The sequence below is a fragment of the Peromyscus maniculatus genome, chromosome 9 (assembly GCF_049852395.1).
Source record: "Peromyscus maniculatus bairdii isolate BWxNUB_F1_BW_parent chromosome 9, HU_Pman_BW_mat_3.1, whole genome shotgun sequence".
NCBI classification, from domain to species: domain Eukaryota; kingdom Metazoa; phylum Chordata; class Mammalia; order Rodentia; family Cricetidae; genus Peromyscus; species Peromyscus maniculatus.
The window spans coordinates 27126026-27153669 of NC_134860.1; the positions used below are offsets into that span (position 1 = coordinate 27126026).

The window sequence follows — 27644 nt, forward strand, 5'->3', positions numbered from 1 at the left end:
CAAAGCCAGGGTCCGTACCCATGCATAAGAACATTAGACGTGTCAGAAAAATGGAAGTTCCTATTCAAATCCCAGGTCCTGCCACTCTGATCACCACCGTAGCCATCCATACCATAATCTGCTTACACTGAACAAAGCCTGCTGGGTAAGTCCTGCTGAACTGTCTACTCTTCCCTATCAACAGGCACAAGCATTGATTTTGCTATGCAGTTATGACAGGCGGAAAGGGGCACTCATGCAGGTGCTGGGGTCTGGTGCCCTCACGGACAGATACTTACCATCACCATCTAGTTCTAAATCTGCGACGGAATACCCCTAATGTGTTCAATTAGATAATAGTAAAAGCAGTAGTTCTGTTCCTTTAGTCAATACAAAGAAAACAAACAAACAAAAAATCCACAGCACTAAAGCAGGTCCCGTAAGAAACCAGGGCACTGCTGGGCGGTGGTGGCGCATGCCTTTAATCCCAGCACTCGGGAGGCAGAGGCAGGCGGATCTCTGTGAGTTCGAGGCCAGCCTGGGCTACCAAGTGAGTTCCAGGAAAGGCGCAAAGCTACGCAGAGAAACCCTGTCTCGAAAAACCAAAAAAAAAAAAAAGAAAAAAGAAAAGAAACCAGGGCACTACACTTGGCACAGATTTAAAGAAATTGAGGAGACTCAAATGGTCCTTCTGCGCAGCATGCTGGTCACACACACACACTGAAGTCACTCACAGAAGCCTTCACTGGGAAGTGTTTGTTTTGCTTTGTTTTGAAACAGGCTCCCATTGTGTAAGCCCTGGCTGGCTTGGAACTTTAGATAAACCAGGCTGGCCAACACAATGCAATGGAGACACTGTGCCATCCACATAATGATGTTCACTTGGCTTTTCCAACAGAAGTTTCTAGCTTCATTTATAAAGTCAGACATTCTGACTGAGGCGGGCTTATATCCCTAAATGCCACCAAAGCATTGTCAGTGAACACTATCTCTTTCACCTTGACACATATGAATGCCTGGCCTTAGGTCACCAGAGCTAAACCCAGATATTCTTAGCTGGATGCTGCTGCTAACAGGGACCGAGGAAAGAGCCAAAACGACAACCAATGATGGAAAGTAACAACCAGCTCTGTGGCATCTCCATCACAGAAGCAGAGACAACATTGCATATGGCCTGGTATGTGACAGTCCACAGAGCACTGTAATTATTCCCATAAAACTCCCCCAGATGAGCCGTCAGCTCCGGTGTCAGTTCACAGAAGGGAAAGATGTGAACAAGTGATCCAGAATGGTCCACCATCCCACCATCGGGAAGCAGCAGTGATGGCATTTCAGTGGTAGCCTGCCGGCTCCATGGACCTAGCTGTTGGCATTAACTACACTGAGAACTCTGGAAGCTGTAGAAGGCACTGCCTGGGTGCAGGCAGCTCCCTCCCCAAAAAGACTCCATCTCCTAGTGAAAGCAGGGTTCGAAAACTGTGTGTGGCATGTTGACATTTCTATATGTTTTCAAGAAAAGCATACTCCCTTTAACTAATGCTAGGTATGACTTTGGTACCATAAATGATTTGGAAATTTTATTTTTATGCTTTTACATGCTATTTTTCTACTTATTTGTGACTAAAAAATAAGGTCTTAGAAATGACATTAGATTAGACTCAATCTGTTAGGGTTCCCCTTCCCCATCTTAAATAAAATGCTTTAATTGTGAAAAAACAACCTATAGAATGCAGTGAGATATAAATATGAAAGTAAGTGATTTAGAAGGACTAGGAAAAGGTTCAACATCTTTGGGGGTCATCAGGCTGCCTATGAGCATACTCACTTTGATAGTGTTTAGTGTCTCTCACACCACTATAAAGCATTGCAAATATGTCTGGACACCAGCCAGTCACTGTGTGATCAATGGAAAAGAACCCTGAAGGCACGATTAGTTTCCGTGACTGCTTGGATCAGATCGAGTTTAGACTCTTCAGAGATTTCTATCAAAATAACCTCTTCGCGGCTCAGGCTTTGTTTCAGCTGAGAAATGGAGGTAGTGGATGTTAATTAATTGCTACATCTATAGAAGAATTTCTTAAATGATGATTAAATAACAACATATAAACACTGCTCTGAGTATATACAGTCAAAACTCAATTGTTATTACGCTAGGTGCTTCTAGCATTTATTATTGATTTATTTGTTTGAGATAGGTTCATACTCTGTAGTTCTGGATGTCTTGGAAATTGCTGTAAATCCGTGTCTGGGAGTGAAACCTGGTACTCTCCTGCCTCACCTCCCAAATGTTTGATATTACAGTGGTAAACCCCTGTGTCTATGTACTGTTTTAATGTACAAGATTTGTGTTTGTGGAATATACCATGATCTTCTGACATATGGACATCACTGTGGAATGACTACAAGCTAATCATGTACTTGTCGCTTCACTTCTAATCATGTACTTATCACTTCTACGGTGGGAGCATTTTTAGTATATTCTCCAAGGGCTTTGAGTATGGCTGTGGTTCAGCAGTTTCCTAAGCATTAGCTGGTCAAGCATAACACCATCACGCACAAACAAAAATTGCAATAAACAACAACAAACAAACAAACAAACAAAAACCAACAAAACGGCCACCAAACACACCCAGTGTACTTTCTGAGAAAATTTTTAAGAATATAATCAATTGCTACTAACTATAACCACTGTGCTCTGCTCCAGACCTAAATATTCTGCTCTTCCACCAGGAGACACCAGATTCTCCAGAGGGACTGAGCTCAGGACTGGCCCATGCCACCAGCATGGGAACTGTGTGACAAGCTGTAACCAGATTCTTCAGTACGGTCTGCTTCTCTAGGTCCTCTTTCCACTAAGGCTGCTGGTTTTGTTTGCTTTGTGCTGCTGTGACAATAACATTCTGATCAAAAACAATGTGTGATGGGAAGGGCTTATTTTATCTTACAGGTTACAGTCAATTATTGAGGGGTGCCAAGGCCGGAACTTGAAACAGAAACCATGGAAGAATGCTTAGTGGCATACTTCCAGGCTCACATTTAGCTACACCATCTCTATACAGCCCAGACCTACCTGCCTAGGGATGGCACTGCCCACAGTGGGCTGGAATTTTCTGTATCAATTAGCAATCAAGAAAATACCCTGCTGGCACATCTACAGGCCACTCTAGCGGAGAGTTTCTCAACTGAGCATTTTTCTTTCCAGGTGTGTCAAGCTGACAAACAAGATTAGTTATCACAGATGCATAAGACAAAGTTGCTTTGTTCTAAGAGAATCTGTTCAAATCTGTTAAGATGCCCAGCATAGTCTATTCTGATAATTCCCTCAAGAAATGAGGCAAGCTCACTTGCCATCAGAAATAAAACCATTGTGCCTATTGATTTAACACTTGCTATCCTTGATCCATATCCTCACTCATAACAAATCTGGGCCCTCCTTTCCAGGGAAATGTCATATTCTAGACTGCCCACACTGTGTTCTAACACAGTTGATCATCATGAACCTATGCTCTGCATACCACAGAAATGCTACTGGTGAGTTCCACTAAGACATCCCATAAACAACTGCAACACACTGTAACTACAGTCTCAGTTTTTCTCCTTTTAGAATAGTTTATCATAGGCATAGATATCTCTCCACCAATGGTAAAAGTTCTGATACTTCTGAGATTGACTTGGTGACCTTAAACTATTCAGGGACTGGCCTACTAGAAAGAAAGCAGTGTGGGTTCCATCATTTGAATTCAGCCCTTATTCTTATCGTCAGAGTCTAGTAACTCTGGAAATATTGTCTGACTGCGGTGGAGAGGAACAGCATTCCCATGAAAGACACAGGAGAAACCAAAAAACACCAGTGTATTTGCCGTCATTTATCAGTAATGAGAAATGGGCAGAGCAAAGGTGCACTAACTCAACGCCTTAGTTCATCTCAAATGCCAACTTGATGAGATCTAGAATCCGGGCACTTTATCTTGATTACGTTAATTGAAGTGGGAAAACCTGCTCACTGTGGGTGGCACCATTCCCTGTTCTGGGACCTTATGAGAAGGAGAAAGTGAGCTGCGCACAAGCATTCCCCGCCCGCTGCTTTCTGATCATCTTTTTGACTGCTGCCAGCGTGACCTCCCTGTGATGATGAACTGCACTTAGGAATCGTGAACCGAGATAAACCATTTCTCTCCTGACCTGATTCTGTCAGGACCCTGTATCACAGCAGCAGGAAGAGTGAATAAGACACCCCGATTTTAGGGTTTTTCTTTCCTACTTTCTTCTTTTTCTTTTTGAGGCAGGTGTCTTAGTTAGGATTACTATTGTTGTGATGAATGCCAGACCCAGAAGCAACTTGGGGAGAAAGGGTCTACTGCTCTTACATGTCCACATCACAGTTCATCACCGACAGCAGTCAGCAGGAATGCCCTCCTCTCAGATGAGTTCAGCTTGCCTCAAGTTGGCATGCCTCAAATTCCAATGCTCCTGCCTTTGCCAACCAACACAAGCCCTCCACAGTCAGATCAGGTTCGGTTTACAAGGTAACAACGCCTGCTTCCTTTTGCTGTAAATCATGAGGACTAGCGACTTCACTTCTCTTAGTTTTCACAAGCTGAAAGCTTACACGGATTGTGGGTTTTGATGATTTACACGTCCAAGGGGCCTGGTTCGAAGTGAATCTGTAGGAAGGTATGGCCTGGGAGCACACGGGGTGGAGCTAAGCACAGGGAGCTGTAGCCTCCTAGCCCTTCCAGTGAGGGTATCTTCCAGGAAAAGCAGTGTGCCATTTTCATGGCTTCTGCCTTAGCGTCTACAGAAACTGCTAATCTCAATCTACAAGTCCCACAGGCACACACTGTAATTCTACAACAGTAATTGCTCATGTACATATTAACAGCTCTCATGAATCTGAACCTCACTGACTAATTGGAACAATCTGTCTTGATGCATAGATGTGATGGCTGTTAATAGAAGAGCCATCCTCTGGAAGAACGGGCCTCAAAAAGAGCATTTCCTGGGCTGCAGGACCAACCCCCAACCTCGAAGCAGGAGGCAAGCAGATGAATGTGTTTACATGAGAATAACTCATTCATTTGAGGGTTTCTCATCCTTCATATAAAGAAGCATTGAGGGAAGATTTGCTTCTTCAAACATCTTTTAAATGAATAAATTAAAAGTTTCCATTCTCAGAAATTAGTGTTTTGGTTTGCAAACCAGTGCGCCCACAAGAAGAGGCTACATTAAGGAAATGTCATTTTCTTAGCACGTACTACTGCCCATCCTGCTATGGGATTGTATTCCTTAGCTGGTGCCAAGATTCAGCAAAACAGACAGACCCCTTGCGCCCCAAAGCATACATGCAGCCGTGCAGACAGTGGGGGGAGTTAATAAACAAGTAAACAAATCAATAAGTAATTTCAGAAAGTGATGGGCACTGCGGAGAAAATGAAAGCATGGAACAGCAAGGAAAGTGACAGGCCTGAGAGAGGAGAGGGCAGACGAGGCTGTGCTGTCGGCGGCGTGCGGGTGGGGGTGCGGGCACAGTGGGGGTGGGGGTGGGGGTACAGTGGGGGTGGGGGTGCGGGTGGGGGTACAGTGGGGGTGCGGGGACAGTGGGGGTGGGGGTACAGTGGGGGTACAGTGGGGGTGCGGGTGCGGGTGTGGGTGCGGGTGGGGGTTGGGGGTGCGAGTGGGGGGTGGGGGTGGGGGTGCGGGTGTGGGTGTGGGTGTGGGTGCGGGTGGGGGTGTGGGTGTGAGTGGGGGTGGGGGTCGGGCCAGGAAGGAGCAACACAGCAGGCAGAGAGTGCTTTGGAATCAGAAAAATAACAGCGAAAGCAGAGTGAAGAGACACTCTGGAGGGCAGAGGGGAAGAGGAGTCGGATCAAACAGGATCTGGAAAGTAAGGGAGGATTTTTGGATTTATTTAAGATGTAGCTGGAAACTAATAGGAAGTTTTAAAGCAAAGGAGAAATGTGGTGCAGTTCCAGGGTTTAAAACAAGGCCTTTGTGGAAAGGGAAGGCAGTTCAGTCAGGAAAAGGCTTCTGCAGACTCATCAAGAGCCTGGGTCCGGCCCAGAACCTAAGGGAAAGGCCAGCAGAGGTGGCTCACCTCAGAATTCCAGCACACCGGAGCAGAAACAGCCAGGCAACCCAGAGCAATGGGCAAGCCAGTCCAAGCAGGAAACCTTGTTTCAAAAAACAAACGTGTTTGCTAGGAGTGTTGATGTATACCTTTAATCTAGCACTTGGGTGACAGAGGCAGGAGGATCTCTATGAGCTTGGTCTACTTAGTGAATTCCACACAAGTCTGAGCTACATAGTAAGACTGTCTCAAAAACAGAAAAAGGTTGATCTCCAGCATTCATATGTAACCATAAATATGTGCACATATATATGCACACCTGCTCATACAAAAGGAAAAGAATAAAAATAAATCTTAAAAAAAAAAGAAACAGACGGATTGAAGGCAAGCAATAATGATGCGAATTCAAGTTGTTCCTTAGTTGGTGTTTTGTTCCAAGATGGCACTGTAGGTGGAACAGGCATTTGCTACATCTAAGAGGCCAAACATTCTGCTTCCCCACCCGACTTCCCAAGTGCAGAGCAGGGGCTGTTTGCATGGCCTGGATGCTGTGGTCCATCCAGGAAGACTGGATGCACATCAGGAGCTGCCCAAGGGCCAGACTTAGACTTGTAGCTTGCTTTATGCTAAATGCCTATCATTTTCACACCCTCCTGGACTAAAAGGTTTAAATCAACTCACCCTAAATTAGGTGCTGCCTACCTTGAAAACACGCTTCAGAATAAGCCAGGGCCACACAGTCCACATCTATCAACTCAAATCCCCCTGAGAAGGGGACTTCTTTTATTAATACTAGGTTTAATAGCCACTTCTCTGAGCTCTGCTGCTCTTCGGCATATAACATTTACCATGGAATGAAACCAGAATGTGAATACTTTATCATCAGACATTTTAAAGGTTTTTTCCCCCTTAAAAGACCTGATGGCTATATTGGATAGTTATTCATGATTTTCTCCTCAAATTGTTCCTATTTAAAAAAAAAAGTCAAGAAATACAAACTTTATCATCCAAGTGAGCACTGATACTGTCTCCCTGAGGTGGGTGGATGTGTTCTCAATACAGCCAGAACTGCTGTTCTCAATACCCTACCTCTCTCTGCTCCAAGCAGTCACGTCTGGAAGTAAAACCTCATCTCTTCACAGAACCCTGCGCTCCTCCTTTCCAGTGCAGCCAGGAACTCCTTCTAATCTGGCATCCAGTAGCGCGGCTGCCTCGCTGAGGAGAACTTACCTGCAGCTTCACATCTCACCTGTGCCACCAGGCCTTGGGATGGCGCCTGTGTCCCCTGCCCTGCCCTTCCTTACCCTCCTCCTGGTGTGCTAGACTGGAAGCTGTGCCACAGTTATTCTAGGCACACTCCAGTCTTAGGACCTCAGCACCCAGTGAAGTCAAATTCCCAAGACTGGGACGCTAAAGAGATGGATGCAGCTTCCAAATGAACCACTGCCCCCGACAGTTAAGAACAGGAGAGGGATGCAAGGCATCTATCCACTCAAGCCTTCCACACAGAGACAGGGAGGCTCCCTTCTGAAGGCCAGGAACCATTTCCCCAAAAGGTTTTCACCCCTACACCATAGGACATGAAAATACTCAGGATCCTAGGGGCAAACGCATTTGGTAGGTCCTCAGTTAAATGGTTCAAGGAAAACCAAGCAGGTTTCTGAGCTGGACTAGTTTAGATGTCCCACACATTTGCTGCTCATTAAGCTATTAACAGAAGGAGACATTTTGCAGAGTTTTGTAAATATACCAGACTAAAGCTCACTTTTCATAAAACGTTTAAGACAGCGGTCCAGGGAACATCACATGATTCACACACTGTTATGGTATGCTATGCTTATGCATGGGGCAAAGTGGAACAAAGAAACTAAGTAACAGAGGCAAACACAGTGGAAAAAGCATGCCCGGGGTGGCTGAGGGCTGGAAACCTTGTTTATTCCAAGCCACCGGTGATCTTGGAATGCTAAACACTGACCGAGAACTAGGAAATGTCCAGACGCTGTTCTCCAGTAGCGCTGTAGGGCTTTAATGAGACAGTCGGGAATATCAAATGGTAAGCGCTGGGATTCAGGGTCATCTCCACATATTAACCCGAGTTTTAAACCCTATCTCTTAAGACATCATCACACATTCCGGCGAGGAAATTTCTTTTTTACATACAGTTCAGTTTTGCTGAATTTGCCATATATCCCCGTAAATGTTTCCAGAACACAGTCTGCACTGCACCCAGTGCCAGGCATACAATCCAGGTTGGGAGCCTGCAGAATGTCCTCCCTGTTCCATTCAGGGCTGCGATGGATTTCCGTGCCAGGGACTGAGTGGAGTTAGAGGAAATAGACTTTCTTTCAAACTTGACTTCTTTCTATTCCCTATAAATCTTTCTGCCTGTCCCTTCCCAGGGGCAGTGACACTAAAGAACCAGCTAAAGGCTTTAGATTTAAGATGGCTTGAAGCCTTTCTGCTCAAGTTTTGACAGGGCACAATAAAAGTGGGTGTAGGGGTGTGAGCGGCACGCCAGTAAATCCTCCGGACTTGAACTCACAATACATGTGATCAGGCTGCCAGAGGCCTCCACAGCAGAGCACAAAGGTCTCCCCGGCCAGCTTTATTTGAGTTTTTCAGGTTGGAAAAGGATTCTGAAAAGAACAAGGCTCAAAGCTCTGGGACTAAACATTATGAAAGAAAAAAAGAAGAGAAAAACCAGAAAGCTTTTGAAGAAATCAGTTCTGTCATGCCTGCAGTTGAAGTCTGTAATAAAGACAACACACCCCAGAACGAAATAGAAGAACTATAAATATCTACTGGTATTTTAACATAGTTCATTGTGTAGAGTTAAAGTGTGTACATGAGATCTGAGACAAAGCTAAATGGTTACTACAGAGAAACAAATTAAGTTATCCAATACACCAACAGATACCTGCATTTGTCCCTGGTGGTTACAGCAGCCGCAGGGCATTCGTTCAGAGACACCCTTCTATGCCCTATAATAGCTGGATTGTGGATTAGACCTTTCAACTTGTTCATCCTACAGCCTCTGCTACTTTATGTACTTTGACCTTTTTTGTTCTTCTTAGAAGAGAAAAATGACAAAATATAAAACTCTTGAATGACCTCCACTGGTTTCTGGATGACTCACTACCTAATTCCACCACTGTGGCCTAGAACCTGGAAATCTACATTTCCACTTAGGGGTCTTAATGTGCGTGTGGCTAGTGGGCACGTGGAATACAGAAGCGGCTTGTCCCGAAGAAGTGTGCTGTTGTGGTATGTAAACAGGAACCAGTGAGGAGGTTCAGTGGGAATGGAACATCACCGCCAAGCTTGATGGCCTGATGTGGGGCCCAGGACCCACAAAGAGCAAACTGACTCCATCAAGCTGCCCTCAGACCTCTGTCCACACGCTGTGGCCAAGTGCCCCCGACCAAGAATAAGGTCGAAAAGGTAAACTGAGTTTCAAAAACTCACTATTAAAAACAGAGCGCAACTCTCACCTTTCTACAGTGGGTTTATGTTGGATAATATTAAGGTAACTACTAACATTTTATTAAAATCAATGAAATTGTGATAGCTTTTGTAATAAATAACAATAAAATAATCTGCATAAAACAAACTTCAATTTAGATCAAATCACCTACTTCTCTTTATCTCTTTTAATGTAGACTAAAAATCAGAACAGCAACGCACACAGTTCACGTGACATTTGTCCTAAGTGGTTGAAGTGGTCAGGCGTGGTAACTGCAGATTGTCCACAGAATCCTGTCTACACCACCCGTCCCCACTGCAGCACTCCCCACAGAATCCCCTGTCTGTCTACACCACCTGTCCTCACTGCAGCACTCCCCACAGAATCCCTGTCTGTCTACACCACCCGTCCCCACTGCAGCACTCCCCACAGAACCCCCTGTCTGTCTACACCACCTGTCCCCACTGCAGCACTCCCCACAGAATCCTGTCTACACCACCCGTCCCCACTGCAGCACTCCCCACAGAACCCCCTGTCTGTCTACACCACCTGTTCCCACTGCAGCACTCCCCACAGAATCCTGTCTACACCACCTGTTCCCACTGCAGCACTCCCCACAGAATCCCCTGTCTACACCACCTGTCCCCACTGCAGCACTCCCCACAGAATCCCTGTCTGTCTACACCACCTGTCCCCACTGCAGCACTCCCCACAGAATCCCTGTCTGTCTACACCACCTGTCCCCACTGCAGCACTCCCCACAGAATCCCTGTCTGTCTACACCACCTGTCCCCACTGCAGCACTCCCCACAGAATCCCTGTCTGTCTACACCACCTGTCCTCACTGCAGCACTCCCCACAGAATCCCCCCTGTCTACACCACCTGTCCCCACTGCAGCACTCCCCACAGAATCCCCTGTCTGTCTACACCACCTGTCCCCACTGCAGCACTCCCCACAGAATCCTGTCTACACCACCTGTCCCCACTGCAGCACTCCCCACAGAATCCCCCCTGTCTACACCACCTGTCCCCACTGCAGCACTCCCCACAGAATCCTGTCTACACCACCTGTCCCCACTGCAACACTCCCCACAGAACCCCCTGTCTGTCTACACCACCTGTCCCCACCGCAGCACTCCCCACAGAATCCTGTCTACACCACCTGTTCCCACTGCAGCACTCCCCACAGAATCCCCTGTCTGTCTACACCACCTGTCCCCACCGCAGCACTCCCCACAGAATCCCTGTCTGTCTACACCACCTGTCCTCACTGCAGCACTCCCCACAGAATCCTGTCTACACCACCTGTCCCCACTGCAGCACTCCCCACAGAATCCCTGTCTACACCACCTGTCCTCACTGCAGCACTCCCCACAGAATCCCCTGTCTACACCACCTGTCCCCACTGCAGCACTCCCCACAGAATCCCTGTCTGTCTACACCACCTGTCCGCACTGCAGCACTCCCCACAGAATCCCCTGTCTACACCACCTGTCCCCACTGCAGCACTCCCCACAGAATCCTGTCTACACCACCTGTCCCCACTGCAGCACTCCCCACAGAACCCCCTGTCTGTCTACACCACCTGTCCCCACCGCAGCACTCCCCACAGAATCCCGTCTGTCTACACCACCTGCCCAGCTCAGCCCCTTAGGAGCAGTAAACCCCCTCCACTCTTCTCCTTCCTGTCACACAATAAGCAGTATTAAGATTCTAACATGACTTCCTGGATGTTTTTTAAAACTGCCCAAAGCAATGTCAAAGAAAGAAAAGCAATGAAATCACTAATCAAACCCAAACAGGCATGGCCTCCACTTCACAGACTACAGAGCCCAGACACGAAAACAACAGTTCTCAACCTGTGGGCCAAGCAGGGGTTGCATAGCACGTATTGCATATCAGATATCCTGCATCTCAGACATTTATGCTACAATTCCTAACAGTAGCAAAATTACAGTTATGAAGTAGCAACAAAATTATTTTATGGTGTGGGGGTCACCACAACATGAGGAGCTGTATTGAAGGATCGCAGCATTAGGAAGGTGAGAACTAGTGACAGAGAACATAAACATGGGTCTCTGCAAACCAAACTTCTCACTGGTGCATGAGTTCAGACATTCTGGGATTAAGATGGGTGTGGACCTAACCCTCCCTCCAGCTCCAGATGGAATCAAATCAAGAAACACCTGGAAATTTCTTAGCACACCTACTGTTCATTACACTGTGTCCACAACATGACGTGTAATACCCACCACCCAATCCCATTCCCAGTCTTCTCCACGCTGCTGCTTGGACTATGACTCCAATCGGAGCAGGTCTGTTTTTCAAGGTGTGTCATCGCCGTGGTTCTCAGGCTCAGGATGAGTAAGCTCCCAGCATGCCCCAGGTGCCGGGCACACAATCCATGCAGCTAAGGAAGGCTGCTGCTGCAGTGACAACAGTGTTTTCCCTCACAAAGCCTGCTCTGGGCTTTGTAACAACCCGACATTAACTTACCCACTGAGCACACTCCTGCGGAAGACATGCAAAGGAAAGCCCAGCCCAGTGAACACTAGATTTTAAAATAAAGTCTTTATTGCAACGAAGTCAGCTTCTAAGTTTCAGGGAAATGCATGGGCATTTGACAGAAGTCACTTCTGCGCAAATAACTAACAGACACCAGGAGAGCACAGAACCAGCTCCAGGACCCTCAACTTCCCATACAGAGGCTGGCCACAGATGGCAAGCATGATAAAGGACTCTGAAGAAAGTTTGCTCCGTTGTGTATAAAACAATGAAAAGAAAAAGTAAGAGAACATGTCTCAGTCTCCTCTAAGGGAAGTTCTCTCTGGTGACCAATGAAGATGCTATCGAGTTATAAAGACCTTAATTACCAGTTTTGAATAAGGCAAGAGTCCAGTATAATTTTCAAGATAACAGAAATGTCAAAACACCCCTGTGTCCTCTGAAGATATCTGAACAGGATCCCATTTGAAGAAGCCAATCAGAAGAGGGGAAACATCTAAACTTCCATTTTCAAAAGGAAAGTAAATCTGCCACACAGATAAAGGAGAGGGTAATCCTCATATAAGCTGCGCCTTCAGATAAGCTTATTGTGTTAGGGGCCAGTGAGGTGGCTCCATGGGTACAGGCACTCGTCCTGGGCAAGCCTGACAACCTAAGATGAAAACTACACAGTGGGAGGAGAAAACCAACTCCTACAAATTGCCTTCTGGCTTCTCCATATACTCTAAACACACACACACACACACACACACACACACACACACACACACACCAAATTTTAAAAAGATATTATGTTATGCTAAATAAAACTGAACAGATTTCTCTTTGTGTTATTTATTGTTAAGCTGTATAAAGTAATGGGCTTAACTGTGGCATTTTCATACATACATACATACATATATATATATATATATATATATATATATATATATATATATATATGAGAAGTTTTACTTTTAAAGTGGAAGATGCTTCAAATCCCTGAATACACCAGCATATGACATAAATCTTTAGGAAAGCATGCAGAGGAATGCAGAAGAGTGGCCCGAACATTAAAACCATAATCTATCAAGCTGTGAAGGTCAGAGATCAAAGTGGGCCAAGATGTCCAGATGCTCTGACCCATAAATGAGCTGTGAGGATGCTGCCATGCATGCAGTGGGTGGAGAGGGTGATGTCATGGGTCAGCGTTGCTCTGACTTAGAAGGAAAGTAGGTATGAATCTCGTGAGCCAGAACCCAAGGGTCACGGCAACACCGTCTAGCTAGACAGTGACAGAAGGACTCCCAGGCATAGGCAAGATGTGTTTCATCAAGGGAAAGTCGCTGCTTTGCCTCTGTGTGGGCAGCAGGCTGTGGGCAGACAGGTCCTTCCTGGAGCACAGCTTGGGGATGACAGATAAGAGACCCAAGCGGAATACGGGGGAAGTGGACACCCAATGAAGTCAGCACAGACTGGCCACTTCTTGTTCCCTAGACACTCCTTCATCTTGACCAAGAATGTTCACAGCATTGTGGAAGAAAGGGATCAGAAGAACCAAAACACAGAAAGATGGTCAACATGCTGGGTCAGGGCTGCAATAAGACGCTGGAGCTGTACACGGGGCACAAGAACCACAGAATGGGCTTAGACGTCTCTGGGAGACCCAAAGGAATCTTGTTGCTATTTATGTTTTGCAGAAATTTACTTGGTGATGAAACCTGATGTGAGGAGGCACGAAGCTATTTATAGAATGTATATTTCCATTCAGTAGGAGCATTCTACTTAGGGGCAGCTTCTGTGATGTGAGCACATGTGCAAACACAAGTACACGTGTACACACACACACACACACACACACACACACACACACACACACGAACACATGAATACACGAACCTTTCCAAAAAAGATGGGAGATTCTAAAACATCTGGCCTCCAGAGTCTGAGATAAGGAATTGCTGCCCTGTACCACACGGTAATGTGTACATGGGATGGATTGAGACGAATGTCTTCGCTTCCCCAAACTTGCCAAGATGCTCTAACCAGAGCTGAAAGGAACCAGCTGTGAGTCTAGCTGGAAAGGCCACAGACAATCAATTTGGATCATTTAAGCTTATTGAAGACTTCAACTCATAAAGCACCAGTAAGTCTGAATCAACAACTCCTGCAATCTCTTATTGTAATAAATACGATTTTAATTACCTTAGACAACAAGCATGCAATGAACCTCCACTTTAATGGAGCTCTCAGAGGTTCTGTCTGGAGGTTTCCCTTTGAATTCACAACTTAAATTATTAGTGGAAACGTGATGTGATGCAATTCCTATTTGTGAGTTAGGAATCGTTAGTTACAGGACCAACCGCAGGCCAGAGAAAGAATATGGAAAGGAAGAGAGTAAGAGAAGGTGATTGTTAAGAGAACTGTGGTAGTGTTGACACCAGGAAGCCCAGGAGCCAAGAAAGAACAAGCTATTCTCACACTGCAGTCTCATTCACTGGAGAATTTTGAATTCTGTCACAGACAACTACACTCTCTCATGTAAGCCAAGTCGCCTCTGCCTACTAAAATACTCACTGGCCTTACAGACTGTCACGGATCTCAGGACCTTTGCATAGCTCTGCTAACAGCAGGCTCAAATTCATCCCTTTTATCTTTATCATTATCTCTTCCAGGACCCTTTGTCTCTTGGCACACCCCACCCCACCCCGCTTCAGGGTCCATCTATTAGAGCTGAAAGGACACAGCCAGCTTTGCAACTGCTCTCTCAGCATCAAGCCCAGCACACAAGCAACTGGAAGGCAGGTACTGTGGCTTCCTGCTTTACCTGTGGGTCATGAGCATCTGTGAGGCAGGGGATCTTCAGTTAGCAGGGAAGCTGCTGCAGGGCTAGACAGGGCACCTGAGGGTGGGTCTGTCCCCAACAGGACATTGCAGACACTCCCATTTGCTTTTCTAAGTTTAACTACTTGAAAGAAAGAGAGGAGGGAGGGAGGGAGGGAGGGAGGGAGGGAGGGAGGGAGGGAGGGAAGACAAGAAAAACAGAAAAACAGCTGGTTTTTGAAGATCATTGACTTTGGATTGTATAATGACTTTTTAGTTAACTATTAGATTGGATGTTTTTAAGTACAGCTACTATGAGACTAAATCCAGGATTTCAGCCAGGAAAATGGAGACAGGTCTAAACTGTGGGTGCCTAAAAAACCACAGATAACCCCAAAGAACTCCTGGGAAGGAGCAAAATCTACAAGGCTGGTTTTGTGGCCATGGCCCTCAGGGAGTGGGGCCAGGTTCGGAGGGGGCAAATGCTGGAATTTCAGGCTTAGGGTGGAAGCCTAAAGGAGTCGCTGAAATTCCCAGGGTCGTGTTGCAGCTCCAGAGGCCAGGACACTGCTTTTGCAAACGACACAGGAACCAAGCCCTCCGTATTCAGAGGTGTCCACGGTGATGCCACTCGGATGAGGGGTGGCTCCATTCCACTGATGCATGCTGGTTTTGCTCTGATGGCTCACACGTGTGACCCTGGTGACATTACAGAGGGCTGTCACACACACCGGCACATTACCAGCATCCTGTCTTCAGTCAACTAGAAACCAGTAGCATACAGTGCCAACAGTGAGGATGGCCACACTGTCCGGAGACGGTGACTGGTGCTGCCTGGCAGGAGTCCCAGCAGTGGGGACGGCCCCATTCCACCTGTCTCAGCGCAGTCTTCACCACTGCCTCCTTGTAACAACAGTGGCAGAAACAAAGGCGCTCTAAAGAAGCACGCGGGCCACTCCACTCCCTTTGGTTACCAGATTTTCAGAACAATGCTCTCCCCCCGTGCTGGAATTTCCTCAGGAACTACGCACTAGGAGAAGACAGACAGCAAACCAGAGCTGGCCAAAGAGGGAGTCTATTTCCCAAAAAGAGATTTCTTTGTAGGTGTGTGTGTGTGTGTGTGTGTCTGCAGATACACACCCACACTTGGGAGGCCAGACAGCCAAAGGTGTCATTGCTCAGGAACTAACCACCTTGTTTTTGGATACAGGGTCTCTCATTGGCTTAGAACTTACAGATTAGTCTAGGCTGGTAGATAAGATCCCCAGGGCTTACCCGACTCTGCCTCCCCTGCACTGGGGTTACAAATGCAGGCCATCACACTGGCTTTTTCACATGGCTCCTAGGGAGCAGACTCAGGTTCCAAGCACTATACCAGCTGAGGCATCCTACTACACCTTCCACAGTTGCCTAGCAACAGAGACTGATGCCAGACGGTGGTGGTGAATAGGCCACAGGGAAACCAGGACAGCTTAGTGCCCAGCAGCACTTCATTCCCTCTACATGAGCACAGGCCGCATGTCAGAAGGCAGTCAATGGGCCTCTCCGTTCTCCTCCCCAGTGTATTGAGTAAAATTTGCTGAACTGGGCCTTTGAAGACAAATGACCACCTTATTAGGGTTGCCAGGGCCCAGGCTCTGACCTTAATAATTCCAATAACACTGAGTCACTTATACATGGCACATAAAAAAAATGATACCCGCACCCAGGTGGTGGTGGCACGTGCCGTTAATTCCAACACTTGGGAAGCAGAGGCAGGCAGATCTCTGTGAGGTCAAGACCAGCCTGGTCTCCAGAGTGAGTTCCAGGATAGGCTCCAAAGCTACACAGAGAAACCCGTCTTAAAAAAACCAAAAAATGATACCCCAGATGCAGATCAAATTTTCTAAAATACAAGGAAATTCAAAGAAAGCCTGCACAAATGGCTGAGTGTTATTAACATACCGAAGGGGAGACTGCCCAGCCCTCCCAGCATCACTCAGTACCTGTGACTCCCCCAGCCCTCCCAGCATCACTCAGTACCTGTGACTCCCCCAGCCCTCCCAGCATCACTCAGTACCTGTGACTCCCCCAGCCCTCCCAGCATCACTCAGTACCTGTGACTCCCCCTGTATCACTCAGTACCTGTGACTCCCCCCAGCATCACTCAGTACCTGTGACTCCCCCAGCCCTCCCAGCATCACTCAGTACCTGTGACTCCCCCTGTATCACTCAGTACCTGTGACCCCCCCAGCATCACTCAGTACCTGTGACTCCCCCTGTATCACTCAGTACCTGTGACTCCCCCCAGCATCACTCAGTACCTGTGACTCCCCCCAGCATCACTCAGTACCTGTGACTCCCCCTGTATCACTCAGTACCTGTGACTCCCCCCAGCATCACTCAGTACCTGTGACTCCCCCCAGCATCACTCAGTACCTGTGACTCCCCCAGCCCTCCCAGCATCACTCAGTACCTGTGACTCCCCCTGTATCACTCAGTACCTGTGACTCCCCCAGCATCACTCAGTACCTGTGACTCCCCCAGCCCTCCCAGCATCACTCAGTACCTGTGACTCCCCCAGCCCTCCCAGCATCACTCAGTACCTGTGACTCCCCCCAGCTCTCCCAGCATCACTCAGTACCTGTGACTCCCCCCAGCATCACTCAGTACCTGTGACCCCCCCAGCATCACTCAGTACCTGTGACTCCCCCTGTATCACTCAGTACCTGTGACTCCCCCCAGCATCACTCAGTACCTGTGACTCCCCCTGTATCACTCAGTACCTGTGACTCCCCCAGCTCTTCTCACCCTCCCCCCACCCCACACCTCTCCCTCCCTGGGGCTAGGGTTCTGCTTCTGATCCCTCTATAATTCAGCCATTTCCGCTAAGTGTCCTCTTGACCCACAGGCTCTCTTGGTCTCTTTTTCTCCGGGCCTCCTGGCTCACCACTAGCCTGTTGGCTCCTGGTCCCTGTCCTGTCATCTTTCCTCTCTCTCTCACTTCCTCTCACTCCCCAAGTCTGCTGGCCATGTTCAGACTGGACCTTCTAGATGCCTCTGGCTGTTTTCTCCCTCTTGTCTACAATAAACCTTCTCCTCACCCCATACCTAGGAGCAGTCATATCCTCATTTTTTTTTTTCATTCAATATGGAAAGAAGTAAGCGGACTCTGTGATGTTCCAACACTGGAGAGAACACCAGGAAGAGCTGGTGTCAATAATGAGATTTAGTAATGCAAGCTATCACAAAATTTTATAGACACATTTGAGACAGAAGTGAGCAACTTTCCTGTGCATATTTTACAGTTAAATTGGATCCAACTGCCTTTAATCCCTGTGATTTAAGTACCTCCAAATATACCACTAAGAACATCAACATGTCACAATTTATAACAGCAAGTTATGAACCGGCTGGGCATGAGGAACCCGGTTAATACAGGCAGGCTTACTACCTGATGCCACTCAAGAGCGAAGAAACCTCAGCAAGTTGACCACACAGTAAATCTGGGCACAGCTTATGAGCCTCAGCAGTCAGTGACATTCTTTAAACAATGGGAAACAGTTTTCAGAACTCATAGGCCTCAAAAGCAAATGTCCCTCTCGCTGCACAGTGATCTAGAACCAGATCAGACTGCAGATGAGGCACAAGCTTCCTTCCTGCTCCACGGACATGCTGTTCCAAGCCAGATTAAGTTTTCAAACTTTTGAGCAAAGTTCTTTTGTTCAGAACAACATGAGCTAAATGAACAGCAAGCCAATTTGGGGACAAAGAGGGGGCAGAGCAAAGCTGGCAGGACACAAAACACCCCGTCAACTTCCAGGGCCCATGGGAAGTGGGGGGCGGGGCAGAAACCAGAGGGGAAACCCACACTTACAAACTCCATGTAAGTTTGATTCTAGGAGGCAAGTTTGCCATGTATAAAAAATGCTAGGACTTCTAAGAAATGACTCACTCCATTCACAGGACAGGAGGCCCATCAAGTCTAAACCCTACTCAGAATCATGTCATTAATGTGACCAGGAGAGCAAGTCCCACAGACAAGGGTGCACAGGGAAGATGTTGGGACTGCAAATTAAACGAATGAGAGAAAATATGAAGCATCTTCTCAGAGTAGCTATCTCTGGTGTCTCCAGGGGAGTGTTGTCAGTGTAGGGGACATTCATTAGGATACATGTGAGTGTGTGCATGTATGTATATGTTTTCATCCACAATTCTTGCTTCTGATCTTCTAACAGGCTGAAGAATGCTTCTCTAGAGGAAAGGAGAATCCTTCTACGAGGCCAGTCTAAAAACACCGCTCTGCCCGACTGTGTCTTGGAATTGCCTGTAAGGAAACTTTGTGTTTCCTTGTCTGACAGGATAACTAACCCTAGTACCAGGAGGGCCTGCTCTCTGTCCAGGAAGAACGGCACAACCGGCCCAAGAAGAACTGAAGAAACAGGTCCTCCTGGGTTGTCCTGCTCAAGCTACCGCCAGTAGCTCAGACATGTTTGTACATGCTTCTTTAATGCTGTTCACACTTGGATAAAATCTCCAAAAAGACTCCTCACAGATGTGGGGCTAGGAGATCTCTAGAAAATGGGAAAGGAAGGGGCTCACGGGAAGGTTGAGTAAGAACTCATTCACGGCAACATGAGAAGCTCCCATGCCCAGGATCATCCCAGACTTACTCTATCTACATCTTTTTTTCTAACATATTGTCTAGAACCTTTAAAATACCATTTGCAACAAACTGGTGAAATGTAACTGTTTCCCTAAATTCTATGACAAATTAAATTTCTATTCCAGAAAAGTAATAACGTACAGTGTCCCAGGCAGGACCTTGTGACGGCAGTAGGGAGTGTCTGGTAGGAAGGAGGCCTTGGGAGGGCTTTGCAGGACCCCCACACAGAGGAAATACTGGAAAGGAACAGATTTCAAGAGAAGCCAGCGGAACGGTTCACACCGCTGGGGTGGAAACTTCCCATATTCCGGGATCTAAAGCGGTCTGTGCTGTGAGAATACAGTAGGAAAAGCAGGCATTGAATGCATCGTCCCATTTATCCTCAAAAGAGTCTCCACAAAAGAGATATTAATACCTTTTCCAACTTACACAAGTTCTCACAGAAGTGTCAAGTATTCCTAGAGGGTTCATAAGCAGGCCTGAGGAGCTAGGTACTATACCTAACACTTCATAAATCACACATAAATCTGAAATACATGTATTTTCATTATGAAGAGGGTCTGAAATATTTATCAGACTATCAAAACAGGACACAAATTGAGAAACATTTAGAGCTGAAAATGATACTCTGCCATCTGGTTCCTTTGATTAAAACATTCCAGCATTCCACAGTGACTCCCTGTTTTGTATAACCAAAAGACTACTACCAGATCTAGTGAGATCTGGAACAAGCCAGTCAGGCTTAGCATATGGGGAACAAGCCAATGGGCACATGTCACCCCGACAGAAAAAAATCCAAACACACAGGGAAAGCAAAGAAGTCCGACAGCACAGGACAGTGCTGGGAGAGTTCTGGTGTCACGGCTTCCTTCTCAACTCTCTATGGCGTCACCAGCCTGGCTCTGTGAAAAGACGGACTCAAACGCTGAGGGAATGAAGCCATGTCACCGTCACTCCTAACAAAAGGCGACAGAGGCTCACACCATCCATGCTCATGTCCTCTGTCGCAACAGCTGGCAGGGACCAAAACAAACCGTTCAAAGAAGCGCACAACTCGGGGTTCTGAGACTCCTTCCCATGTCACCAGCCTTGTCATTTTCTAAAGAGTGACAACAAAGTCTTCTCAGCATCACATGAACTGTCACCTTCAGAAAAGAGGGCTTGAGGAATGGAGAAGAGAAGCTGTGTCAGAGAGCAGCCGAGGGACATCCCTGGGCAGGCTAAGGTCAGTCTGCCCGTGGACGCTTTGTGCTCTCCTGTTGAGCAGAGATGAGCCGTACCGGAGGCCCTCTGCCATGCGCGACACACAGGGTTTCCTGAGAGAGGAAAGCAGGGAATGTCCGTCTAACCTGCACAGCGCCTCCGAAGATCACAGTAACCCACACTGGGAAGCCCTGGGGCCCCGGTTTTCTCACCTCCACGGGAAACCTCCGGCCGTTGACACTGTGCTCTGAGCCAGCTGAGCCATTGCTGTGGCCCCAGTGAAACTCCACCTTCTCGGCTTTGAATCTGCCGGGCAGTCCAGCACCACTCACAAAATAATCGTCCTTCAGAAGGATGGCAACTGTCCAACGGGAAGAGAGAGAAGAAAAGAGTGAGTTTCAAACTCAAACTCAACTTTCTGTTGCTTGTTTTTCTATTGCTTCAGTCGAGTTCATGATTTACCATGGTGTGAATAGCTTCCCCCTACACCTATAAGACAATTCAAGACCACCAGTTTGAGGAAAGGAGGGCACTGAAGCCAGCCACAGAGAGCCCCGGGTTCTCGTGGTGTGGTGCTATCCTTTGAGCATAACGGCCGTCACCTTCATCAGAACAGCTGTGGCTGCTTGTAAGAGAACCCGGGATTGGGTTTGCTGGCCATGGGGTTCCCTCACAGAAGAAGGGGGAGGGGAGGATCCCAGCCAGTCCCTTCTGAGCCAGGTACCTATATGTCATTCTGCCCTACTGACACATGGCTCCCTGGCGGGTTCAGGGGGTGCTGGAGCAGAGTGGATGAAGCTTAACTGAGGTGGGAACTACACCTATGCACAACTGGAAGTCATCATCCATACTTTCGGGAGTCACCTACATTCCTGCAAGTAACCCACCTTCCATGCTTTGTGAATAAGCCTAATGAAGGCATCAGTCCCCCAGTTTGGACTCTGGCGGGCCTATATTCTGACTTGTCATTTATGTCCTCAAAGGAAGGGGACAGAAATTTGTTTACATCCTCCTAGGCAAAGAGTTAACACAATAGTTCTGAATGGTGACAATTCCCAGGGAGTGCAGAATCTCTGACCCATTTAACAGACAGAAGAAAATGGAGATGTTTCTAGAAAGTGAGATACTTCTAAAGCACTGACTCCTGAGGCTGCCCTAGGATTCAAGATCTAAAATCAGATGAGAAACATACAATATACCACACGTGACAGACATGTTTCTTTGTCCAAAAAACAAAACAAAATAAACCAACGCTGGGCAGCAGAGCATGGAAAAGGTTTTGGAGGCTGGTCCCATAGCAAGGCAACAACAGTGGACAGACAGCCCGAGCTGTGGACGGCTGTCTTCAGTCCCTCCCCATGCCAGCGATGCAGTGCACAGCCTGATCATTAGCAAGCACTTCACTAAAATATTGGCCCGTAATTATATTTCCTGCACTGCTTTCCCCTAACTCCAAGCATAGGAAAATTATGTTCAGTTCATGATAATACATGAGCATATCCACAACATAGAGGCCTCGACCAATGAAAACCCCAAATATTAAAAATGTAATTCTCTTCCTCAAACCCCAGGAACAAGAACTCAAGAACCATTTAAATTCTATTTCCACAAACTTTAGTTTTTTCAAGGGGAATGGGATTATTTTAAGTATACAAAACAGTTTCGGTTTTACAAATTGCTACATTCTCACTTTTTTTCCCGTACCCCCCCCCCAAGCTGATTCATTCATTCATTTAACAAATTCTTATTGGCTGCTAAATCCGTGGCAGTTGCCAACCGATACACTGACTGGCTTGGGACCAAAAGGCAAGCCTGTGTAAGCCATGGGAAAGCACTCAGGTTCTCATTGTCTCTTCTTCCAAAAGATCCCGTCAGAGCCTCACAGGGGAATCCTGCATGAGAATTAGGTCCACATAAAAGACAGGGACTAGACTAATGACCCATTTCTGAAACAGGGCAATTAGTTTCAGTGCTTTGCTATGGAAAGGAAGCATTAAAAGCAAGGGAAGGAGCCCTGCTCACATAAATCCCCCTATTATTGCTTTCAAAAGGCACTTGTTCACCAACTTTTGAGAAATACACAGTAAATGTTCAATTAGTGGGACAATGCATTAAAGAATAAAATGGAGTAAAAGCAAGCCTTTCTTGTGCCAATTAAACAAGCTATGGCATTGTTCCAGGGCTGCTCTGTTTGGGGTGTGCTTTAGAACAGAGGTCGGCACACTTTTCCCTCTAATGGCCTCTGTAAATATTTTTGGCTTTGCAGAGCACTGAGCCCCTGGTGGAAACTTGGTAGACCAGAAAAAGAAAGAGACCATATGGAAATGAATAAACTAGACTACTTTGAACAAAAACGTTATTTAATCACATTGAAATCTAAACTTAATGTAATTTTTATGCATCACTAAGTATTATTCTCCTTTTGAGTGTTTGTGTGTGCGTGCGCGCGTGTGCACACACGTGTTTTCCTATGAGCATATGTGTGTGTATATGGGTATACACATACATGAGCATAGAAGCCAGAGGTCCGAGTTGTGTTGTCCTCAATAGCCCTTTAGTTGATTTTATGAGGTAGATTTGCTCACTGAACCCGGAGCACACTGACTGGTTAGGCCAGAAGGCCAGTGAGCCCTGAATCCTCTTGGACTCTGTCTCCCAGCACTGAGGTCATAAGAACACACCATCTCACTTGGCTTTTATACAGGTACTGGGGGGATCCAAAATCAGGTCCCCATACTTGTGAGGCAAACACTTAACCAACTGAGACATTTCTCTAGCCCCTGCTTGTTTTAACCACTTAAAAAATATTAAAAGGGGGCAGATATCCTGTCACTAAGTGGAAAAATATTATTAACCTTATTATGAAGTTGTATTGTAGGAATTTTAGCAGAGTCACCATATCTGGGATAGACATTAGAAAGAACAGCTGTTTTCTAGAAGCAGTTTGACCTTGAAGAATCCTGGTGGAAAACAGTGAAGAATCCTTGTGGAAAACAGTGATTGTTTCCTGTGATCTGTAGAATTGTTTTTCTGAAGGGGTGTTGTGGCCTTCCCATGACTTTGGTCACGAGATGTCTCTGGCACACCTGAGACTCTTGATTATTGTGTATTGCAAATGATACACATTAAAGGACTAAAGTCATGAGGGCATGTGATGCTCTCCTTTAGAGAGACATACCGATTCGATTAGGGACTTTGGTATGAGGAGATACTTTACCCCCAAAACAACTTTGTGTAACAATTGATAGATAGGTCTTTGTATGGCTGTTCCGGGTTCAGTCCATTAGAGAGGCTGGACCTTCCTGCTGCCACATAGGCCTTAAAATTTCATCTTGGAGTGCCTTCTTTCTTCAACCGACCCATGCTACACTGAACACCCCGACAGAGTTGAGCACATTGTTTTATGGGTATTAATTGGCGGATACAAAGCTATTACAAAATACCTCCTAAAGTGTTCTATGACACCTCTGTGTACCTTCATGCCAGGGCCAAGACACACAGGCATGTGTCCAGCAGTGTCTTAAACACTGTGGGTTATTCTCAGCCTGCTATAAATTCCACAGACACACTTTTGCTTCAGAAGGATGGAAGCAAAGATTTTTTTTTTAGGACACACCCAGGGACTCAGCATCATCGCATGAATATTTGATTCTACCTAAATCATTTATGTCTCTGTCAGGGGTCATTTTACTTGTTTTACATGAATAATTAAAGGTATAATTAGGGAACTGTATAATCTGAAACATTAATCTCAGTTTTCATTTTATGGAATTTCTCACCAGACACACAGCATGCCCATGCATATATAATCCTCCGAAAATAGCTTATGTTTTGTTTACATTTTATGACAGGGGGAAGAGAAAGCTTCCCAGCTGTGATGTGACAACTTTTCTAAGGGCCAATAATGGACGGCAGCACTATAGGGATGCAAAGGTAGTTTTACAGAAGTCTTAGGTCAGAGTGTTATGACCTCAGGCAAGTTACCAAATTCTCTGTGCCTCAGTTTCCCTCACTGATCTCAAGGGGATGGTAATAGTGCCAATCCAGTATGGCTAAAGGATACCACTTTGCAAACACACCATGTACAGTGCCAGGAACCCTGCACATGCATGTCTAATGCTGACTACTGTCAATCATTTCAGGAATCAAGATGGAAAAGCATTTGAGGTGGATGGGAGGCTGTGGCCATGTAAGTATGACTCTACATATTCACAAAGAGGCTCCAGTGTGGCTCGATGGCATGCTCAAGGCCATGGGTTCAATAACCAGCAAAACACCCACGACAGAATTTGCCAAGGGTGTCCTAGGTCAGTGGTGCGAGGGGACCTCAGGATTGAACTGGTACTTTCGGTTCACCTCAACACGGACCAAAAACAGATACCTTCACAAATTATTTCAATTCTTTCTTCTTTAAAAGAAAAGAAAATCCCTGTTATTCATTTCACTCTTTGTTTCAAAAGGAAATATTAAACTAGAACTTAATAACATAGGAATCTCTGACTTATTTTCATGGATTATAGACTTAATTTTAACAGAGATTCTGTTTCAAACCTCTGGGTTTTCCATTTGTGATTTGGATACAAAGTTTTCTTTGAAAAATAACCTTATTTAATCAAAATAAAATTATTAAACTTAAAGAAAAAGACTAAGTAAAGAATAAATAAGAATAAATGAAAATAAAACAACAGAAATAACAGCTAAATATTGATAAGGCAAACATGAGAGAGTTTGCCAGTGAATAAATAGTTCAACACTGAAAAACAATGATTTAAAAATGAGAAGTCTGTGAGGCCCTACCCCTGGGACACTGAATTCCCATTCCCAGTGTTCTTTATTAGATGGGGAAGCCTTTGGAAGGAGTTGAGATCATGATGTAGGAGTTTTCATGCATGGAATGAGTGTCCTCAGAAGTGAGCATGGACAGACCCTTGGCCCTTTCCACCCACAGGAGGACACAGTGAGAGGAGACCCCTCTAAAAACCAAAAAAAAAAAAAAAAAAGGTCCTGGCTGGGAGTAGAGTCGCAAGGGCCTGAATTTTGGACTTCTGGTCCTGATATCTGTGAGAAGTGTGTGAGGTACACTCCACACTCCATGCTGTGTTGTGACAGCATGGAGTCTGAATTGACAAGGACAATGGGCCAGGCAGGGAAGGAGGGAAGGACCATCCATGTGAGTGGACTTCCTAGGACCTTCTGCTTACGTGGATCGAATGCTAACATGGATTGTGAAGAAATCAAAACAGAAAAAGGGAAGAGGGGGATGTATTGGGGCTTCAAAGTCAACGTTTTTGATGACCTAGAAGTCTAGGTCCACAGCAGCAGCCAGTGGAGGCTTTTCTTTGCGCTCTAAGGTCAAGGTCTCCTTCAAGCCAGGGCAAGAACAGTGACTCTTCAGGTTTACACAGAGCCGATGTCTAAGGTGTCCTCTGCGGTGAACAGACAGTTATCTCAGTATCAGAGACTCATATGATGGAAGCTCTGGAGTCTTGCAGGCAGCTGCAACCTCCTCTGCATTACGGTAAGCCATGTGTGTGCAACCTCCTCTGCATTACGGTAAGCCATGTATGTAATCAGGCAGGGAAAAGGGGGTCAGAAGCTAGTGTCCAATCAGCGTGTTCTTAAGTCTACAGTTCCTACAATGTAGCTCAACGATTAAAGTCCCAAGGTCAGGAAAACCCAAGTAAGCAGAATGGCCTCTGACTTGTGCTGTGGATATCACTCTATATAAATAAAACACTGATGGCCAGTGACCAGGCAGGAAGTATAGGAGGGACAAAGAGAGAGGAGAATTGGGGAAACAGGAAGAAGGAGGGAGAGACACTGCAGCCACCGCCAGGACAAGCAACATGTAAAGACGCCGGTAAGCCACCAGCCACATGGCAATGTATAGATTTATAGAAATGGGTTAATTTAAGATAAAAGAACAGTTAGCAAGAAGCCTGCCATGGCCATACAGTTTGTAAGCAATATAAGTCTCTGTGTTTACTTGGTTGGGTCTGAGCGGCTGTGGGACTGGCGGGTGACAAAGATTTGTCCTGACTGTGGGCAAGGCAGGAAAACACCAGCAACAGACTTGTGTCATTAGTTGCTGTGAATTACGTGTCTACAAACGTGTCCTCTGTCATCAATATTTTTATTAACATAAAGTGATTTTTAAAAAAGGTTTATTTTGTATTTATTTTATGTATGTGAGTGTTTGCCTGCATGCATGCATGTGCACTATGTTTGTGGCTGGTGCCTGCAGAAGCCAGAGAGGGCGATGGATTTCCTGGAGCACAGATGGTTTGAGCTACCAAAGGGTTCTGGGAAGCAAAGCCGGGCCTCTGCAAGAGCAGCTGGTGCTTGGACCTGCAGAGCCAGCTCTCCAGTCCTTACAACCATTTCTTGAAGATGACTGCGGTAAGTGCCATGGTATTTTCAGATGTCGGAAGAAATATAGGCAGAGAGAAAAATACAGTAAATCAAAATACAGTGGGAAAATGGAAGAAACATGCTCCACAGGAAACATGTTTACTGTGTCCCAGGTGCAGTACTGAAAAACCAGTGGTTCAAAACAATACAAAAGTCCTCCAATAGTTAAAAATCAGAGGAGAACAAGACTTATTAGTATATGTCAGAAATTCCACGGGAGCTTTAAACCCAATCACTTTTCTGGGCATTAATGCTGGCACAGTAAGAATACACTGAGGCCTGGCTGGTAGAAACATTGTCTTTTCGTCCCATGGAAGTCAAAGAAAGAGAATTACTTTGGATGGCTCAGCAGGAGAACTGTAAATCAGACAGCCATGGCTCCTGGGGAAGAAACAGAGAGGCACTATCTGTGTAATCAGGATATTTTAGATGACTTGTCAGAAGTGGGCAAGGGGCAACCAAGTCACCCTGTGATTACGCCAGATGAGACATATATATGTTGGTCCCAGGAGTAAAGACCGATCTAAAGACTAAGACTGTTTTACAGGATGCCACTATCTCCATGTAA

At 46.2% G+C, this 27644-nt stretch overlaps 1 protein-coding gene across 2 annotated transcripts in view; it reads right to left on the reverse strand.

Moving 5' to 3' along the window:
- The window catches only part of Ptprg (protein tyrosine phosphatase receptor type G), a 703035-nt gene that overhangs the window by 264324 nt on the left and 411067 nt on the right, over positions 1–27644 (reverse strand). For both annotated transcript variants that reach the window (XM_015993986.3, XM_006975079.4), the window contains exon 4: positions 20878–21026. In XM_015993986.3, coding sequence (XP_015849472.1) covers positions 20878–21026 — 149 coding nt within the window. The remainder of the gene's footprint in view (positions 1–20877; positions 21027–27644) is intronic.